Raw genomic sequence first — 21,897 nt, 5'->3', positions numbered from 1 at the left:
TGTTCTATTTTGAAAAGAGAAAGAATGGGGAGAGGAAAAGAGAAAGAATGGGGAGAGGAATAGAAAGGCATTTGGTGTCAATGATTTGATTGCTTCATCTATCAAGATTTCATTTTAAAGCAGCTGGAAAACTGCCTATTGTAAGCATGAAGTCTTATGTCTTTTATGTGTTGGAATGTAAAGTGTAAGAAGAGCCCTACTAGATGAGGCCAAAGCCCGTATTCTAGCCCTGTATTTTGTGTCACATAGCGGCCAATCTGATGTGCTCAGAACAAGAAGGCAATAGCTTTCTTCTACTTCTGGCTCCTAGCACCTGATCTTTAGAGCAGTGCTTTTCAACCTTGGCAGCTGTAAGATGTGTGGACTTCAACTCCAAAAATTCCCCAACGAATAATGCTGGGGAAAATTGCCAAAATTGAAAAATACTGTTTTAGAGTGTATTACTTAAGATTTAGGAAGTACAATAGAACCATGAAAATTAGTATCCAATTAAAGATTACATTGCCAACCATTTTTTCACATTGCACATTGATGTCAAATGTCATATGTTTCTTTCTAACAAACAAGCAAAATTATCCTCGTGATAGGAAATGATCATCTTCCGAAAAATCCCCGTCAGCATAATATAATATGGCTGCAAGTGTGCTTGAACTGATTCTGGTGTCTTTGCTGATTTTTGGAATGAGCGCTCTGCGTCCAAGGGGGTTCTGTTTTTCTTCTGTCAATAGTAATTGGTGCTGGCTGCAGCGCAAAGGGCCTTTGCTCGGTAAGAATATTTTAATATACTTTTTTCTGACCTCCATCTTTAAAATATCTGAGGGCATTTCATCTGAAGCCTGAATAAGCCAAGGGCAATGCACAATTATGGCCAAGTCACTGCAGCAGTCAGCGCCAAAGCTGCAGGAAGCCGAGGCAAATGCATTGGAGTTTTTCTGCAGTAGCACCTCAGCTTTCTTGGAAAGTTTTTGCTGCATGTTGATAGAAGGTGAACTGCCATGCCAGTTGCGTGAGCTCCAAGCTGTCATAGCTGTCAAGAAGTATTTGTAGTCGAGCAGAGTTTCAGAAATATTGAAGCAGCAGTGGTATTTCTACCCAGTTCTAAAAATCCACACTACCGGTAGCTATTTTGCAAGGTCACTTTCTACCTTCTGAATGGATATTAGAATATATTCTTCATGTCCAAGAGAAGTGATATTGGATGGCCCTTTGGTGTTAGGAGAGGAAATACATCTCAAGAGGAAAATATGAAATACGTCCATGCTTTCTAAAAGTGCCAGTGACAATAGCAACGTGTGCATGCATGCATCAGTGACCAGTATAATATAAAATAAGGCAATCTCCGATAGGATAAGAGTTTGCTATTTTCCTCTTCCCTCATTATTCAATTCCCGTGTATGTTATGTCTGTTAAATTTTATGCGTGAAAGTAGGTAATCTCTTGCCACCATTTTTAGAAAGCCATTTTTGAGGTTGTTCTAATTTAATTTAATTTATTAGATTTGAGGGCTGCCTGACTCCAGGTAGCTCACAATATAACAGGAATAAAATGCAACACAATTACAGGGAGTCTTTGAGTTACAACCATTCATTTAGTGACCATTTGAAGTTACAACAGCACTGGAAAAAGTTACTTATGAATGGTTTTCACACATTGCAGCATGCCATTTATTTATTTATTATTTTATTTATTTTTATTTATTTATTCATTGAATTTATATTGCCGCCTATTCACCCATGGCAACTCAAGGCGGCTTACAAGGTATAAAACCACATTTAAAACAGTAAAACTAGTAAGAAGAATCAAATAAATTAATATAAGCAGAGTCAATGGGAGAGGACAACTTTGCTTACTATGCATGATTCACTTAACTGCAGTATTTGCTTAACAACGTGGCAAAAAGATTGTAAAATTTGGTGCAATTCACTGAACAACTGTCTTGCTTAACCTCAGAATTTTGAGGCACAGTTGTAGTTGTAAGTTGAGGACTATCTGTAACCCAGAAAAGGGTGGCCCAGATAAAGTTGTACAAAGGCCTTCTTGCCATGGCTGTCACCTGCTCATCAAGCAAGAGGTCTCGGTCTAAGAAGATTCCTCCTAGATTGCACATTGCCCTTGAGTGACAAGGGCAATCCAATATTAGAATAACCCCAGATCTTGGCGGGGAGGGGCAACAGGCATAGCCTCTCAGTCTTGATACGGTGGGATTTAGTTACAGTAGTTGATATTGTTATGTTGTTTTTACTCTGTTTTAATGATTATGTACTTAAAATGGGCAGTCGTATAATTTCAATATGAATAAACAAATAGTGCACAGAACATACGTAAGTACTAATCTTTCTAACTGTATTGGTATCTTCATCAGTTTCTAGTTTTGAAGAATTGACTGCTAAAAAGGAAAGAGTTGGTTTTCTTACTTTAAATTCACTAAAGAAAATGCAGACAGAATGAGATGTGTTTGTCAAAACAATCTAGTCCCTTAGCTGTGTGCTTCTAAAGCAGTTCTGTCAGATCTTTGCAGAACTGTATGTTGCTTGATCATAATTTGCTTAGTTAATAAAACTGGAAGTCTTTGATGTCTCTGGAGATCTCATCTGTTAGGTTTCTTCCTTTGTCTGCCCTTTATTTGTGTACAAAAGCTGTTAATTTGTACTAAGAACTATTTCTCAAAATGCAGGAACTAAATTAATAAGCTGTACTCATATTGATAGAAGTGGGACAATATGTTAGCAAAAGCACTGTATTTATCAGGTGTTTGTCATCATAACTGAAAAAAATAGATTGCTGTCTGAACTTCAGTAAGGTGCCATATTAAAACAAGAGTAGCCTGTCCCTTCTTATTTTCTTGTTATAGTTGTTGTATGATATATAATTTAAAATAAAAAACAAAAGCATACGCACGTCCCTAATTCCCATATCCTTAATCCTCATTTTGGGAGAAGGAGAGAAAGAAAGAGGGGCAAATGTGTAAATGCATTTAACTATATTAATATGCTTTAAATTTCACTAAGTAAGATATGAACTGGATTGTCTTTTTTGTATGGAGAAAGAAATAAGACAAGAAAAACATGAGCTTTTGATAGTTATATCACTCACTGCTCTGGTTAGAAGATAACATTTTCTACTTTAGAGCAGTTTTAATGAGAACAGCAGCAAGAAAAATAATATTTTAATCTCTTTCCTCCAGAAGCAGTGTATGTACCTCAAGATAATCCATGAGAAATTCGTTTAAAGGAACTTAGGCAACTGTCCCTGGGCATCTATATTGGCATTTATGATTTTTAACATCTAAAAATGATTTAGAATTTGGGTGAGCAATTATTTAGGCAAGTTTGCAAATGACATCAAATTATTCAATATAAGGAAACCACAGGTAGATGGTAAAATGTCCATTTCCATGGATTTAGTACTCTATACCAGAATTTAATGATATTTTATACTTGAGGCAGATAATGTTATTAGACATGGAAACTTGATAAAATAATGCAGTCATGCATGTAATTAGAACAAAGTTATAAAAATTACTTAGCTGATCTTGCCAACAAGTTGCAGCAATATTCGTTGTGTTAACATGAATTTGTAGCGCAATCTTTCAGAATACAAAAACTAACATATTTTACCTTTGTCTCCACATCACTCTTATAAGTAATTTGCATACTTCTTTTATCCTTATTGTTCAGAATTAAAAAGTGGATAGCAAAACACAATAATATTCCAACTATAAATGGATAGATACAGGTAGATTTATTTTGGGGTTCATTGTTTAATCTGTGCAAATGTTACACAGAGTGAGATGAGGGAGTGATGGAAGGAAGGAAGGAAAGGAACTGGTTACTGAGAAGTTTTCTGGCTCCCAGAGGAATATCTATGTACCTGATTTATTCTTGAGAGTTTTCCTTCTTTCCCCCTAATTTTTTAATCTAGTTTCATCTGTGGAGTCCTTGACACTCTCTGAGCTAGGTTGTTTGCTAGGCTGTTGGTTTGAGTTCTGAGCTTGACAATTTGGTTTCATCACCATTCAAGGAGACATTGTCAGTGTGCTTTGAGTTGTGCTCCTCTGTGAGAACACAGGTCTTTAAATACCTTTTTATGAGATGCAAATTAGTCTGTTGTTTGTTTGCAGGTTGTTTGCTTTCAGGCATTTCATTAACCAACTGGGTAATATTAATGCTGATGAGTGTGAAGTTTGCACCCTGTTTATATACTTGCCCTGCCCATCTTGGGAGGACTATGGGGTTTTTTTCCTTGATAGTTCTCTTTTGGTAGAAAAAAGAATCCTTCCTTGCTTCATCCCCATCAAGCATGATTAATATTAACAATTTGTCACTGTTTCTTAAAACCAAACGTCTCTTCATTACTTATCCTCACTCCATTCTCTATAAATCAATCTTTAAAACTGATTTGTCCATTTTAATTAACAAAATTGTATTAAATGTTGTCAGAAATAAGAACATAACTATTTGCAAATTATGATTTACTAAATCCAATTTGAATCCTTTACGTTTATATCTCCCTTTCTATTTAAACATACCCCCATTTCCTCTCTTCAAATAAACAAAATCCGTGAATCATCATACATTTCTAATCAGCAAGAATCCATTAAACATTTCCCAAAATAGCCACTCATTTGTGTTAATCTTGATCAAACCAATTTTGTATTCTTCCTTCTTTCTCCCAACAATCTTTAGTTCCCTCAAACAAAGTCCCAACATCTGCTTTCTCATGCACTCTTTGTTTCTTTTCTCAGAACCATTGGCATCATTTATGAAGGATCATTTGTAATTCTAGTAGAAGAAAATTATCCACATCACTGTTCATATTCTGATTGTCTCTTCTCACAAAGCTTCAACAAGTTCTTTTTGTAAATCCAACATAGAGAAGTTGTCCACATCACTCTTTTGGTTTAATGTTTGTATGTCATTTGTATTAAATCCGTTTCATTTCTAAATCTGCTATTCCTATTTATTTCTTATTAGGCTACCATTTTAAATTCCAATTAAAATCAGTTTCAGTTTGATTCAATGGAACTTGTTCCTCTTTAATAATATCTTTTAATTCTTTAATAACATGTAATTTTATGATTGCATTTTTTTGGTCCATTCATCATAGAACTCCCTTAAAGTAGCCATTTATACATTAATTTCCTTTTAGTGCCCTCTAGTGTTCAGCTTTCAAAGTTGTCTTATCAGTTGTTTCTAAATATAAACATGACACTTTCCATGGGAAAGATTCTTTTAATTAACTTCAAAGTTCTTCTTTAACTCAAATCCAAATTTGGAATTCTTAATCCATTTAACATTTCCTAAAATCAACACTATAATCACCTTTTTGCCATTTATCCCCACTCCCCATGTTTTTCTTGCAAAATTTTAAACTCATAATTTTCTTAGTTACTTGATTAAAGACTTTTAATCAACTTGTAGTTTTGAAGATTTTCAATATTTAACAAATAGTTTTAAATAAAGTAAACTCCAAAGTAATTAATAGTGAAGTTTGGTTAAATCTTAAGTCCATAATAGGCTAGAATAGATTAACATCTTTGAGCTCAGTAAAATCCCGTGATTCCTATCTTTCCAAGAAATTGCAAAAACATAGTTGCTGCCCTCTATCCACAGCAAAAATAGCTGTCCAGAGTATATATGGCAATCTCAAGATCTCTCCTTTCTCCTCTATGCTGCTATGAGAGTCCAGGAATGGGTAAGACTCCTCCCTCTGATGTCATCGAGCAGAGTCTGCCAAAGTATAAAAAGCCAGCCCCTGCTGCCGGCCCCCAGCTTTTTGACTCGGTTCCTTGAGCGTCAAGAGCAAGTGTCTCTGGAGTTTTGCTACCTTACGCAGCAACTAATTAATTTGAAAGAGGCAAACAGAAGACAACATCAGCACAGTGATGCTCCGGTGGAGTTGTGCTATCGAGGAGAATGGGGATCCTCTCTTCATCAGGGTTGAGGCTTCAGCACTGGGGCTCTGGCCCGTTCAACTTGTGAGTACTTGATGGGAGCGTTTGGCTGAGCCGCCCATGCAGTTTCCTCTTAGCGTACTCCCAGATCAGCAATTGGCTCTCCACAGCTGATATTCGGAGCGCTAGTTCCAGCTCCTCTCAGCTGTGGTCTTCTAAGCCACCGCGATCGCACAGTGCCTTTGCTGGGCCTCTAGAGCATTTTTCAACAAGCGGCCATTCTAACCCAGGCCCCAGAGCATGTGGCGGACAGCCATTTTAAACCAGGCCCAGAGCATGTGGCAGTTGACCATTTTGAACAGGCCCCACAGTAATGTAGCTGGTTCAGGCATCACAGTGGGAAAGCAGCTCACCTGGCCCATGCATTAGGGCGACATGTTACAGGGGAAGCTTGCAGCACCTCTCGTGTCGAGCCTTTTGCAGCCTGGAGAACGATCTGGCCCAGTCTGATCAACCTGTCCTTGAAGAAGCCCATTGCTCTGAGGTTAGGCCATTAAAGAAGAGAAGGCAGCGAGGCCATTCTGCAAAAAGGGAGGCTGCAGCCAAGATTAGGGCCAGGGCCTTGCTCCTAAGAAGGTCTCAAAATCCAAACTCAGGGCCGAAAAAAGAAGGCATGTTGCATTAGAGAAGCAATTTGTTAAGAACCTGGAACAGATGAGAGGGCAGTGCCAACCATCACTTCAATCGGGATTTTCAGGCCGGCCCAGAGGCTGTTGTCAGGGCTGGAGAGACTAGTTCCACCAGTCATCTACAGGCGTAGTCCCCAGAGAAAACAGATGAGGGGGTTTTTCCCTCAAGACTTGGGCCCAACTTTTGGCAGGAAGCCTGGGTTCCAGGAGCTTCCAATCCTCAGGATTATTTGATCCAAGGTGCCCATACGCCTAGGGCTGCTGTTGGCCTTTGCCAGTAGATCCTCCAATAGGCAGCAGGTCTGACAATATTAAGGACATACTTTCAGTGGCCATTAGGCAGAGTGTTGCTGAGGGTTTTCAACAACTCTTTTGCCCCACAGGAGGGAGCCAAGGTTTGTTCCCGGCCTTCTCTCAAGTAGTCGCTCCTGTCCAGAGGGGGTTTTCTAGGCCCCATGAGCATAGTTTTCCTTCCACTCATTCTGAATGAGGAGGGGGGGAATATGAAGACAGGGGCTCTATGAATCTTTCAGAACATAGTCACTCCTCCATGTCAGAGGAGGAGGAAGGCGAGGTTAAGGGTTCAAATTTGTCAGAGAATGAAGGATTGAGGCCTGAGCAGCCTATCTCTGCTGCTGTTTCCAGGCCATCCTTGTTCAAACCTCTCCTGCATAAGGCCTTAGCCACTGCTCAATTAGGACCTGATGGGGTGGCATCAGAACCTCAGGTGGAATCTTCTGTCCAGAGTGATTCCTTATTTTCAAAACCAATTGTCCAAGCTGAGGTGCTTCTATCTCTTCTATTATTCCTAGATCTGGTGCACGACCAGTGCGTCTCTCCAGGTTCAGGGCCACACCCCTCATCTCAGGTCAGGCATTTTTATAATATGGTCCCTTCCTTGACCAATGTCCTCCTAGTGCCTCCAATAGATGCCCCAGTGATTGCCTCTTTTTCCACATCTTGCACTCCAACAGAGCCGGAAGATGTGCTCAAAGCTGAAGACAAGAGGTCTGAACAGACCCTCAAACGTACTCATCAGGCTGCAGCTTGGATGGTCCGGGCCTCTATCACAGCTTCCTTCTTTACAAGGTCATTGCTATATTGGCTGCATCAGCTGCAGGATCGTTTGCCAACCAGTGATTCCAGGTCTCACCAAGACTTGAATAAGATCATCACTGCAGCAGAGTTTACAGCTGATGGCACATTAAACTCGGCAAAATTTGCCTCAAGGGCGAAGGCATTCTCAGTGGTGGCGAGATGTCTCCTGTGGCTGTGCCACAGACAGACTCCCATCGCAAATGGTAGCTAGCTTCCTCCCCATGCTCAGGCGAGAGTCTTTTTGAGGAAGCCCTGGAACCTTACCTGGTAGAGACCAGGGACAAAAGAAAGATCCTTTTATTAACAGGAAAGTGGTTGGAATTTCATCAGGCTGCATACTTCCGACCCTCCTCCTTTTGGCCTGAGTCCAACACTCACTTTTCTCATGGCCAGAGGGCGTTCCCTTCTCTCCAGGAGCAGCAACCTGAACAATCGGGCAGACAAGAGCAGTTTTCCAATAAACAGCCCTTTTGAGGATGAGGCGGCTATCCGTTCCAATGCGCCAAATGACTGCCTTCCTTCCCCTCCCATTGGAGGTTGTCTGGCCTTCTTCGCCTTAAGATGGGAGGAGTCAACATTGGACACCTGGGTTCTGAGGACTGTGAGGTCGGGTCTTCAACTTGAATTCCTCTCCTCTCCCCTGAGGTTTTTTGTTTGCTGTCCAATATCTTGAGACAGGTCCAGAGAGGCCCTCATAGAATCGACCATTCAACATCTGGTGGACATAAAGGCCATACAGGCAGTTCTGGTGGATCAACAGAGACTAGGGTTCTACTCTCAGCTCTTCGTGATCCCAAAGGCCTTGGGGGGAGGGGGGAGAGCAATTCTCGACCTCAAGTCTTTGAACAAGTTCATTTCCTTCAGGCACTTCAAGATGCAGTCCCTCCACTCTATTCTGGAGAGTGTTCGGGAAGGCGACCTCTCATCCAGAGACCTCATGGAGGCATACCTCCATATCCCAATCTGGCCCCTTCATTGCCAGTTCCTGCGCTTCTGCTACAACAACAGGTAGTACCAGTACCAGGCCCTTCCATTTGGCCTCTCATCAGCCCTCAGGGTCTTTACCAAGGTTTTGGCAGCATTGGCAGTGTCCGTTTGCACTCTACCTGTGAGGGTCCAATGCTACCTCAATGATATCCTGATCCAGTCATCTTCAACCACTCAGCCGAACACGACCTTCAGACCATGAAGTGGCTCCTGCAGGAACATGGGTTTTCCATCAACTTCAATAAGAGTCACCTGCTACTAACGACCCATCTCCTGCACCTAGGGACAATCATCAACATGACCCTCTGTGAGGTCTTTCTTTCTCTGGATCACCAAGAGAGTCTAAAGACTTGATAAACTGGATTCGACAGCAGTACACAGTTCCTCTGTCTCTCCTGTCCCAACTCTTAGGAAAGATGATTTCCTATATAGGCATTGTGCTGTGGGCCCATCTCCATGCCCAAACTCTGAAATGTTCCTGCTGCCATTTCAACGGGCGGGAACCAGCCACTCTTCCATCAGGGTCTGAGTTCCTCCACAGATCCTTCATTCTTTCCAATGGTGGCAGTCCCAGGCCGTCAGGAACCAAGGAACCAGAAAGGATCATGATCACAACAGATGCCAGTCTTTATGGCTGGGGAGCTCATCTGCAAAGTGAGATAGCTCAGGGTCATTGGTCCCAGGCAGTCAGGTCTCGCCCCATCAATTGGCTAGAACTCAAGGCCATCTTCCTGGCTTTGAGACACTTCCAGGACAAGGTGACAGGGTCCCATGTGTTGATTATGACAGACAACATGGCTGCCAAGGCCCATGTCAACTGACAAGGAGGGGAACCAGTCCAAATCCTTAATGCAGGAGGCTGAACGTCTGGGGCGGTGAGTGGAGAGACACCTTCTGTCTCTCAGAGCAGACCACATCTCGGGGGTCGACAACACCCAGGCCGACTAGCTGAGTTGGACCAAGGTCGACCACTCGGGGTGGAGCCTTCATCCGTTTTCCAGGAACTGTCCCAACAGATTCGGATCCCCTGTAGTAGATCTTTTCGCCACTTCCCAGAATGCACAGATAGGCAGATTCTTCATCAGGTTTCCTACCCAAGGAGCGGAGGGGACCAATGTTCTTTGGAGCAGATGGCCGCCAGGTCTCCTCTATGTCTTTCCCCCTCTTCCTATCATTCTGGCCATACTTCGGAAGATGTTGGAGGAGAAGGCGGAACTGGTACTTCTGGTGCCTCATTGGCCCAGACGGCCCTGGTTTGCTGACCTGTTGAACTTGACCATGGAGAATCCCAGACAGCAGGATTTCCCTCAGCCAAGGGGTCTTACTCTACACAGAACCTCAGTGGTTCCAGTTGGCTGTATGGCGCTTGAGTGGAAATCTCTGAAAGAGACTAATTTATCAGATAGGGTGATTCAAACCATCCAGGTATCACATAAGCCATCAACCAATCGCATCTATGATGTTGCCTGTAGAGCCTTTTGCAGTTGGTGTTTTGCGTTGGCCCAGGACCCTACATCTGCTTCAGTCCCAGATGTGCTGATGCTACTACAGGAAGGTCTAGATAAAGGGCTTTCACAAACACTCTCCACCGTCAGGCTGCGGCTTTGTCCTCAGTGTTGTCATGGGATAATTATACTTCTCTCTCCCACCACCCATCAGTACACAGATTTTTGAGGGGAGCCCCAGTAGTTCATAGATATCCCACTTGGGATCTCCCAAAGGTACTCCAGGCCCTGATGGGACCCCCATTTGAGTCTTTAAGGTCAGTAGACCTCCATTTTTTGACACTCAAGGTAGCCTTCTTGGTGGCTATCATGTTGGCCAGAAGGGTGTCAGAGTTGGCTGATCTCTTGGTGAGACAAGATTTGTGCATCTTTCATGAGAACAGAGTAGTATTACATTTGGAGAACAGAGTAGTATTACATTTGTTCCAAAGATTAATTCTTGATTCCATAGGGCACAAGACATACTCCTACCGGATTTCTGCCCTAGGCCTCAACATGAGTTGGAACACAAGTGGCATACGTTGGATGTGCGGAGAGCTCTCTTTATCTATGTTAAACGTACTGCTACCTTTCACAAGACAGAATCGATGTTCGCGTTCTTCCAACTGGCTTCCTTAGAGAGCAAGGCTTCCCCATCCATGATGGGCAGATGGACCAGGGTTTGTATTTCCACTGCATACGAGACTTTGTCTCTCCCAGTTCCCAAGAAGCTCACAGCCCACTCTACTAGGAGTGTAGCAACCTCGGCAGCCTGGGCTACCCAGGTGTCCATTGAGGAAATCTGCAGGACGGCTACCTGGGCATCACCTTCTCCATTTATCTGGCACTATCTACTGGACTCCTTTGCCTCTGCAGAAGCGGCATTTGGCAGAAGGGTGCTTCAGAAGGTTCTTCCAGTGTTGGACTGAGCGGACCAGATGATGACCCTCCCTTGGACATGCAGGCTTTGATATGTCTCGTTCCTGGACTCTTGTAGTAGTATGGAGGAGAATGGGCGTTGGTATATTTACCCTAGAATGCACTTTCTAAACATGCTGCGAGAGAGTCCAGCCCCACCTTTGTATTCAACTGGTCTTGATTGGGGAGGGTTCCCACTGTTTTATTTTCCAGAAACACGCTACATCTGTCAAGTTTCTTCACTGAAAAAGCTGGGGCCAGCAGCAGGGGCTGGCTTTTTATACTTTGGCAGACTCAGCTTGATGACATCAGAGGGAGGAGTCTTACCCATTCCTGAACTCTCTCGCAGCATGTATAGAAAGGGCATTCTCAGGTAAATATACCAACGCCCATTCTCCAGAGAAATTTTTGGTGGTCAGCATCCAGCTGCTTTTGGGGCTGTAATCTCTCCTATTAATTGGGATATCAGTTTAATATCACTGGAAGCTTCTCTGCTGTGCTCTTAATTTAGGGAGTAGAATTTTTTCCCCCTTTTGACTCATATTACTATAGCACATATTAAAAATTCCTCTGTAGTTTAGTACTTTGAGAGAATGCCTATGGTTGAAAAAAGAAAGTATAAAATATACTTGGCTATATAGTAAGCATTTTTTCAGTGTACCTTATTGTTTAATCTTTTTGAAATGCCAGTGGAAAATTATATGAAAATTTTGGTGTTGAGAGGAAACTTTTATTTTCAAAAGTGACTGGTTGCACAGGTAGCTTTTGTTGAATGTAAGCCCAAATGCATCACATTATTGCCAGTTTTTTGGAACGTCCTAAAATTGAAAGTTAGAAGTGGTAGGAACTCTCTCAAATTGAGATACTTGAGGAACTGACCTTATCTTCTTTTAAGAAAAATCATGTTTCAATTTTGATTTTATTTTGGGAATATCCAATCATGCATTGTATAGTGCAATTATGTGCATTTATCCTAATGATAGCATTTATTTCAGAAGAGTTACCATTTTTCAATTCCCGAACAATACTATATAATGATGAAAGCAAAACCATAATCTTCAGAAACAATGGAGGGGGCTGAACGTCTTGCAGTGGAATTTCCCCATATTGTAGGGAATATTGTAGTCCTCATTGTGACTTAACTACACAAATGCATGGTATCTTCCTTCATTTGAGGACTTTTAGATTTTTTTAAAAAACAAAGCATATTGTCAGTCTATGGTTGGGAACCTATACCTAAATATTCTATCGCTAGCTATCTAGCTAGCTATCCTTATACACATACATATATACATACATATACACATATATCTTCTTCGGTTCAAAAAGGAGCTTAACACAAACTTTAATTAGAATTTCTTAATAATAGTAGCCAATTAACTATGAGGTGTAACAGCATCAGTGCTAAAAAAATTGTTTTAATAGAATCTGTCCAATTTAATGAGTTTAAATTAAGTTTTTCTATAGTCAGGAAACATTTGGCACCCCGCACAAATTGATGTTTTATTGCTGGCAAGAGAATGTTACCTTGTCCATATATGTGTAAATTATATTTAAGTGCCCCATAGTCAAATTTGCACATTATATAATGATCTTTTAGCTGTATTACCCATTCAGTCTTTGCTGAAAGCTTTTTGTTTTGTCTCTTAATTTTTTGTGTTTTGTTTCTGCTTACCTTTATTAATGTGCTCATACATTTTAAAGGTTACATACTGTAGCTATTGTATGTTACATTGCTGTCAATGGCTTCTGTCTAAACTGTTTGTAGAGTATGCACGTTTAAACCAACATCTTTTATGTGTTCATAAATTCTAGATATAAGGATTTCCTATCTCATGAACTTTTATAGGTAAACTTGTACTTTATTTGACCAAATAGGTCTTGATGCAAAATTAGTTTTCAGAAATGATTAGATTATGCATTAACTTCATTGTTAGGGTAAAATGTGTTCACTTCTAGCTGCATCAATAAGAAAACTCATTACAAATGGTATATGATTAGCTAAATCTTTACAGTATTCATGTAACCAATTGGAAAGATAGTAATATTATGTTTACAATTTTTCAGAAATGGGGAACAAGCTACTACTTGAACTATGTCTTAAGTTCTATCATGGGTTATGGAATTGTGCGCTGATGAGCCAGAAAGTGGAGTGCTCAAGTGACTAAAGAAGATGGGTGCTAATGCTTCAAACTATCCTCATTCGTGTTCCCCAAGGGTAGGGGGAAATTCTCAGGCACAACAGACATTCATAGGTAGGTATTTCTGTTTCTCCATTTAAGATTTTTACATTGCATATCCAGGCCATATGTTGTCTGCAATCATTGGGTACTATGTCTAACTCAAAGGCGGTTCATGTGATAAATCTATCACAGTATTGCAAGTTCTGATCCCTTGCAAAGGATTCTTACGAACAAATTCCAATGGTTAAATATTACCCTGTCTGCTCTGGTTTGTCTTTTTGTGGCAACAAACAGAAATTTTAAAAAGCCTTGCGAAAATTATCTCTGATATTCTGAACACTTTTAATGTTACGTTTTTCTGAGCCAACAATATTTAAAAATCTGCCCGTTAGGTAAGTTCAAGATTTAGCTATTTCTAACTTATGCATCCTTCCCCCATTGCTTCTTGATATAGAAAAAAAAACCTAAGGTTTTCCCAGCATGCATTTGGATACCTTCACGTTTACCAAATGAGATAGAATTCTATTTCCTCAGGCTATGTTAGCAGAAAAAGCTTGATATAAGTACATTTTAACATAATGTAACATTGTGAAGTTAACAGATCTAATGGCAAGATTGCTGGAAATAATCTTAAGCATTCGTTAATTCTAAGCCCTAACGGGTTCCATTGAAACCTCAATTATTTTAATACTTGCATCTTGCAATAAGTTATGTTCTATGATCCCTTTGTTCACTTTCTTTGGAATATTTTAAAACCATCTGTCTTAATCATGTTAAAGACTGATCACTTGTGATCAGGGTTTAAAACGTTTAACAAAATGGATATTTTGGAATATATAGGCTTATGGGCCTTGCTAAGCTAAACACCAAAAAGGATTTTACAAAGTAAAATATATTTGTTTTTATGCTGTATATTTATATACCATATTTTTCTGAGTATAAGGCACACTTTTTCCACCCCCAAAAGTGGGTGGAAATGTCTGTGCGTCTTATACAGTGAATGTTGCTGAAGTCCCGCCCACCCGCCTGCTCCCACCTTTTGGCGTCTGCCTCCCAGTAATTTGCCTCCTTGCAGCAAACAGCCTGTTTTAGTTTCAGTTTCAGAACAGCCTGATTAGAACAAGCAGCTGATTGGCAGTTGGATTGGCCTCTGATCAGCTGTTTCAGGCTGTAGGATTGCCATTGCCACCTTTGCGCACACCACTTTTGGCCTCTACATCCTATATTTTGCCTCCGCACCCCATTTTCCACCCATTTTGATCCCTACTGCCCGGAACGGGCCAAAAATGGGATGTGCAGAAGCTGAAAACGGAATGTGGTGACTGAAAATGGAGCGTGCGGAGGCAGCAATAGGCGATGTCAATCTCTGCAGCCTGAAACAGCTGATCGTTGGGAGGCCGATCCAATCAAGAATTATCTGCTTGTGCTAATTAGGCTGTGCTGAAACTGAAATAGGTTGTTTGCTGTTTGCTACAAGGAGGCAAATTGCTGGGAGGCAGAGGCAGATTTTTTTTTCTTGTTTTCCTCCCCAAAAGTTGTTTATACTTTGTAGCATCTTATACTCCGAAAAATATGGTGTATATGTTTATACTTTGTAGCATCTTATACTCCGAAAAAAAATTATAGTAAAACCTTATTTTAATATATTAATTATTATTTTTCTATCCAGCTGTTGAATTTCATTTACATTTTTCTCTTGAATTGTATAAGCTAACTCAACTCCATGACAAGATTACCAAAAAGATTCAACATTTATGTTGAGAAAGTGTTCCCCAAACTCATATAACGCTTAATCTCTATGGGTTAAGTTTATAGGTTTAGGAGAGGGGAAGTGTGCAAGAAATCTTTAAAAGAGCTTATAGCCTTTGCTAGTATATTAAAATTCTGTGCATGTTTGGCCAGGTCTGTAATGCATTTGCCAAATTACAAAGGAGTCAACAAGGAGAAGTTGAGGGAAAATCTTCAAACTGTATGGTGTTAATTTACATCAGACATTGCTGTAGTTAGAATAAATACAATTAAATATGCATCAGACTAGATAAAAATAAGACTAACAATATTTAGTTTTGTCACAGGGCTAGAAATATTTCAAGATGTTAGATGCACAGCCGTAGATATTATATATCAAACTTTCAAGAAGATCAAATAAAAAGAAAGAATAATCGAGATTTGGAAAATAATGACAGACGTGGGCAGAATTTAGTAATGGTGTAAGATGTCCTTTAATATGTTTTCCCTTGCAAATCTTACAAGATGTGTCAGTGTATTAGCTTCCCCCAACTGGCAAACAAGATTAATCCACAAAAATGGAAGAATGAAAGACATGGGATAGACAAAAATAGTAAAACCACAGGAATGCAACTGAGATTTTTTCAGTCAGTTACATATTCCAGATGAAAGATAAATGATCCAGGCCATTTTTTTATATCTGTAAAAAGAGAAACATTGTTTATTTTTTTGAAAAAAAAAATATATTTTTTTCTTTTCACATAACCATTTTGACTTAAAATCAGCTCTTAGAATACTGCCATCACTATTTTGTTTAAGAGAGGTGGAAAGAAAAAGAAGTAGGTTAAATAAATATTTTATTTCTCAAAATCTCCATGCACTGCAAATTAAAGCTAAATAAAAGTTTGGGGTCTTGACAGTTGAAAACTGCCAGTATTGATTCTTATGTCTTTGTTGGTTTGGATAGAACTGGGTAGTCAAATGATAGTTTTTCCACTATTTTTTTTTATAACTACATTTTGCTAGTTTATTGTAAACTATTCTCAACATTTTCAGATTTTTTTTATAATAGTTTAAAACTCCTATCAATGCATTTCACTTTTTACACCCTAATTCTGGGCTTTAGGCAGCTTTTTTTCTTCTTCTTCTTTCAGGAACATCGTCCTATTCCCATCAAGGTTATGGCTGTGAATCTAAACTTTATAGCCTTGAGCATGGCCACGAGAAACCTCAAGATAAGAAAAAGAAAAGTTCTGGCCTTGCTACCCTCAAAAAGAAGTTTATTAAGCGCCGAAAGTCTCACCGGTCTGCTGACCACGCCAAGCAGATGCGCGAGCTCCTCTCCGGCTGGGATGTCCGGGATGTCAATGCTTTAGTGGAAGAGTATGAAGGAACATCAGCCTTAAAAGAGCTTTCTCTGCAAGCTAGTCTTGCAAGGCCAGAAGCCAAGACGCTGCAGAAAGACATGGCTGAACTGTACGAGTTTAAATACTGCACAGATGTCGATCTAATCTTCCAAGAGACTTGCTTCCCTGTGCATCGTGCAATTTTGGCTGCAAGGTGCCCCTTTTTTAAGACCCTCCTTTCTTCCTCACCAGAATATGGTGCGGAGATTATAATGGATATCAACACAGCTGGCATCGACCTGCCCATGTTTTCTGCTTTGCTGCACTATCTATACACAGGTGAATTGGGGATGGAAGATTCAAGGTTTCAGAACGTTGACATTCTCATGCAGCTTAGTGAGGAATTTGGAACACCAAATTCTCTAGATGTTGACATGCGAGGGCTGTTGGATTACATGTGCTATTATGACGTGGTTCTCAGTTTTTCATCCGACTCTGAACTTGTTGAAGCTTATGGCGGAAGTCAGAGCTGCTTAGATGAGGAGCTCAGAGCGCACAAAGCTATTATTTCATCGCGCTCACCTTTCTTCCGGCATCTGCTACAGAGGAGGATACGAACCGGAGAAGAAATTACAGATCGAACTCTAAGGACTCCAACAAGGATTATACTAGATGAATCTATCATACCAAAAAAATATGTGAGGGTAATTTTAAACTGTATGTATACAGATTTGGTAGACCTCTCTATTTTGCACAGCAGTCCATCAGTAGGGAGTCTAAGTGAAGTCCAGGCTCTTGTAGCAGGAAAAACAAGCATGACAAAGGCTGAAGAAGCTATGGAACTGTACCACATAGCACTTTTCCTGGAGTTCAGTATGCTTGCACAAGGTAAATAATTTTTTTATTCCTCTAAAAGCACACTGTAATGTTTAAATCTGGATGGAGTTTTAAAAAAATTTCTTGGAAAATATATTTCTTGATCGTTCCTGCCCTTCTTTTCTAGGCAAGGTTTCTAAAATTATCTTGCTTTGGAATTATTATTAGCTTCATGTAATTTTAGTCAATTAACTATATGTTTTGCAGAATAAATTACTGAACAGAGCTATATTTAATGAGGTTTAATTCCGTGTTTTGTGTCTGTGTGTGTGTGCGCACGCACACACACATTTGTGTGTTTGTGTATCTTTTAAGTTGCAGATGGCTATGAATTATTTCAGGAAAAAAACTTGTTTTTGATGCATGTGTGATAACACTAGTCACCATGTTAGAGATATTCCTCCTTTTGTAAGTTATGATTGACATTATCAGTGATGTACTATTTTACAAAGAACTGGCTCCTAACTTGATTGATCTCTTCAACCAAGTAGAAGATAACTGCATTAGGAGTGGTTACTTTATGTAGCAATATCTATATGAAGCTGCTCGTTACAGTCAGATTATTGTTTGGTCTTGCAAACTAATTCATAGCAGCTTTCTAGGGTTTCAGAGAATAACTTCAAGTTTGAAAACCTCTTATTGTTTCGCACATATTTCCTATATTTCCTATATTTCAAAATAGATTATGTAAATCAAAAGTCTCTGCATGGATTGGATACAGAAGTCCCTGCCAGGTGCACAGGAAGGAGATTTATACAAGCTAGAGCATTGCAAAAGAAATGCCACAAGTAAATTTGCATTTCTAGTACAGTATCCGTGAGAAGCCTGTTTGAACATAACAGGTCTTTGAATAAAGTTGTGGAAAAATTGCAGTATTAATGTACAGGGAGTTCTTGACTTATGGAAATTCCAGTCCCAGTTGTGCTTTAAGTCAGTGCAGCCATAAAGTGAGTCATCATGTGCTGATTTTATAACCATTTTTACCAGAGAGATTAAGTGAATTACATAGTCGTTAAGGGAATCCTGACTTCGCTTGTTGAAAACTGCTGGAAAGTCACAAGTCACAATAATGTTACCGCAAAATGTTGCAGTTATCATAAACATGAGCAGGATGCCAACCAACCCAAATTAGGATCACATGACTGTTGGGGTGATGAACACTTGTAACTATACAAGGACTAATTGTAAGACAATTTTCTGAGTCTGTTGCAATGTTAAACCTCCATTAAGTGAATCAGCATAAGGCAAGGGCTACCTGCACTTTACAGAAGTGGAAATATGTGACACACAGTATCAGTTATGTTTCTCCATAGACTTCTGGTCATTCTTCTATTCAGTTATTTGAGTTTCACTCAGATAATTCTCTGTAAATGTCCAATATATGAACAATTAATGCTTATCATCTGCTCAGATTTGAGTATTAAGTTTCATAGTGTTTTTTTGAAACTATTCTGTATCACGCATGCGGGAAAGTGTAATGAAGGAAAATGAACAGAGTAATATGCTCAATGATTTATTTTTTTCTGCACTAGTAATAACATATGTACAATTTAAAAACGCATTGATATACCACCTCAGGATTTATGAGGGGTCTCATTAAAAGAAAAGCTAGTCAAAGACTACTTTATGTATTTACTTTTGTGTTATTTCGTTGACCTGTTATAGTTTGAGCATGTGACATGGTAACTATGGGGCTAATGGGAAGACCTAATTAAGGCAACAGGATAGAAGTGATTTGTGCTAGGAGGCCAGTAAACCTGTCACCCATTCCAGTCTGAATAAAATTAAAGAATATTTCAGCACCAGTTGAAAAATACAATTGCTTTTGAAATCAGTAGAACGTCCACACTTGACTTTTCTCTATTTATGACAGTTTTCCCTTGGGGCAGGGGGGTGCAGTCATGTTTTTCTTATGACTTTTGATAGCCTAAGAAGCATTGGATCCTTTAAACCAGTGGCCACCAACTGGTGGTCCATGGACCACTGGTGGTCCACAAGAAAATTTTGGTGGTCCGCAGAGAAATGTCACCCCCAAAGCACCCCCCAAAACAATGAATCCAGGCTGCGCGGGAACACAAGGCTGTGCCGCCCACATGGCCCACGGGAACACAAGGCTTGCATCGCTTGCATTGTGAACAACATGAGGTAGTGAGGGAGGGGGGAAAGGGCGGAGGGAGGGAACTTGTCCCACTCGCCCCACATGCCTGGCCTGGTCACCGGGCTGCTTCTTTCCACTTCTTTCTTTTTCTGCTTTTGGCTGCATGCAAGAAAAGCAGCGAAAGTCTTTCTCTCCTGCAAACTCTACCAGAAATGAGTCTTTGGGACCCTGCAAGGCATCCTGTTTCATAAAGACTCATTTCTGGCAGAGTTTGGGGGAGAGAAAGAAAGACTTCCGCTGCTTCTGCTGCTTTTCTTGTATGAAGCCAATAGTCTCTCTCTCTCTCTCTCTCTCTCCCTCTCTCTCTCTCCCTCCCTCCCTCCCGCCCTCTCTCTCATTCCCCCCACCCCACGAAAATGGAGTGGAGACGGTATCCTGCGCTCCCAAATAAAGAATGATCGATCGGTAGGAAAACAGGGTGGGGAATTTTCCTGCAGACTTTCTGGGGAGTCTCTGGTCCACGGGATTTAAAATTATGAATTTGGTGGTCCCTGAGGTCCAAAAGGTTGGCAACCCCTGCTTTAAACAACCGGATCCTGTTCATTTCCATAAGGAGGCTTTCTGTTTCCTAAAGGACAATGTATTTTTGTTTTTTAAAAAAGTGCAGATTATACAAAAATATAATTTGACATAATTTCTTTGACATATTGAGGACATATTTAAAAAAATGTAAGATCAGTAAGAAGCTTATAAAACCGGCAGGAAAAATGCAGGAAAAACCATGCATGCATATTTGTAAACTGGCTTTTCAGCCAATAAGTCCAGCATCTTAATCGTTGAGCCATCACACTGCCCTCTAATATTCAAAAGCCTTAATTTATTATTGTTTACATTTCAAATATAGCCCAAAATTCTCTTGTAGCTGAGCTTTCAAAACAAAACATAAACAGTTCCTCTCATAGACTGGAGAAGTAGATGTACCATAACAGAATGACTGCAAAAATAATTGAGACAATAACAAGTGAATAGAAAAAAAAGGAAAGTTCCCATCAGAGGTAAAAAAAGAAATAAGAGAGTTTTTAAAAATTAATAGAATACAAAATCCTTCTAATAAAAATGCAGTGTAAATGCAAATCAAAGCGGACCACTTTCACTATCCAGGGAAGAATCTGTTCACCATCGACTTTCATATAGTGAAAGTGATTCACAACTCCAAAATAAAGCAGTAAAAATTCATATTAAAATCCAGCTAAGTGTTAGAATTAATCAACATTTAGCCAGTCAATTAACAATTAAAGATAAAAGTCAAAAAGAAAACTTTTAAAGCATGGAGCCAAAATAGAAGCGCACTTTTAAAAAAAAAAAAACAGCCAAGAGGGAACAGATGGAGACCCAGTGCTCTGGCTGCTCCTACCAAGAATTGGAACTATTGAGATTCCTCTTCCCAGGTAAAAGGAGATGGTCATTTAAGGGTCATTCTGGATCATTCCTAGTTGTTGCCATTTAAATCTGGGGAGCATGCTGCCAAGGAACCAGCTTTAGTGGAAAAATCAGCTGTTTGTCAGGAGGAAAAAAAACCACCTGGCCACTCAGCACGCCATTTTCAGAGGATTCAATTGGGCACAAAAGAATCTGTATGCTACTTACCTTCCCTGCTTTGTGAGCTTATGCTCTCAGCTTCTCGACTTTCTGAATTATTCCCTGCTTCTCACTGAAACTAATCCCGCCTAATTTTTCTCCAAAGGTATGTATGCGTTTGATTAAATTATATATGCACTGGCCAGAGGCCACATGGAAAAAAGAGCATTAAAATTTAATTTTAATTGAATGTATTAAAATTAATTGCCTCAAAAAGGTATCCCATTTGTAAACTAGATTAATTTTCCCCCTCTGTTGAAATACACACACACACACAATTTTATTTATTTATACTTCACATTTCTAAACTGTCTGTCTCCCTCAAAGAGGGACTCTGGATAGTGTACAATAAAACATGGAAATATAAAACAATATATAAAAACTTAAAATGTTAAAGAATTAAATTTGAGTTAAAAATTTTCAAAGATTATAATTTTTTAAGGAGGAAAGAATAATTCACCCTGTTAAAAATTGGTTGACAAAGACAAAGGGAGGGCTCTCATGGCATTAAACCAACCCCATGACTGCTCCTCCTTAGAGCTCTCTACACAAGGGCACAGAACCATGTTTTAACCCCTTTTCAAATGACCAGAAGAGTGGGGGCCTATCTAATCTCCAGTGGAAGAATACAGGTGAAACTCAAAAAATTAGAATATCGTGCAAAAGTTCACATATGAGATAGATTCATTACATGCAAAGCAAGATAGTTCAAGCCGTGATTTGTCATATTTGCGATGATTATGGCTTATAGCTCATGAAAACCCAAATCCACAATCTCAGAAAATTAGAATATCACATGCAATCAATAAAACAAGGATTGTACATAGAACAATATCGGACCTCTGAAAAGTATAAGCATGCATATGTACTCAGTACTTGGTTTGGGTCCCTTTTGCAGCAATTACTGCCTCAATGCGGCGTGGCATGGAAGCTATCAGCCCGTGGCACTGCTGAGTTGT

At 39.9% G+C, this 21,897-nt stretch overlaps 1 protein-coding gene across 1 annotated transcript in view; it reads left to right on the top strand.

Annotated features, from left to right (window-relative positions):
* Positions 1 to 21,897, top strand: part of BTBD7 (BTB domain containing 7) — a 71,275-nt gene that overhangs the window by 6,947 nt on the left and 42,431 nt on the right. The window contains exons 2-3 of the mRNA XM_026713323.2: positions 13,137 to 13,324; positions 16,135 to 17,214. Coding sequence (XP_026569108.2) covers positions 13,243 to 13,324; positions 16,135 to 17,214 — 1,162 coding nt within the window. The 5' untranslated portion in view covers positions 13,137 to 13,242. The remainder of the gene's footprint in view (positions 1 to 13,136; positions 13,325 to 16,134; positions 17,215 to 21,897) is intronic.

The sequence above is a fragment of the Pseudonaja textilis genome, chromosome 1 (genome assembly GCF_049901715.1).
Source record: "Pseudonaja textilis isolate UNSWEBS1 chromosome 1, rPseTex1.2, whole genome shotgun sequence".
Taxonomy (NCBI): Eukaryota; Metazoa; Chordata; class Lepidosauria; order Squamata; family Elapidae; genus Pseudonaja; species Pseudonaja textilis.
This window is presented reverse-complemented; position numbering and strand designations above follow the sequence as displayed.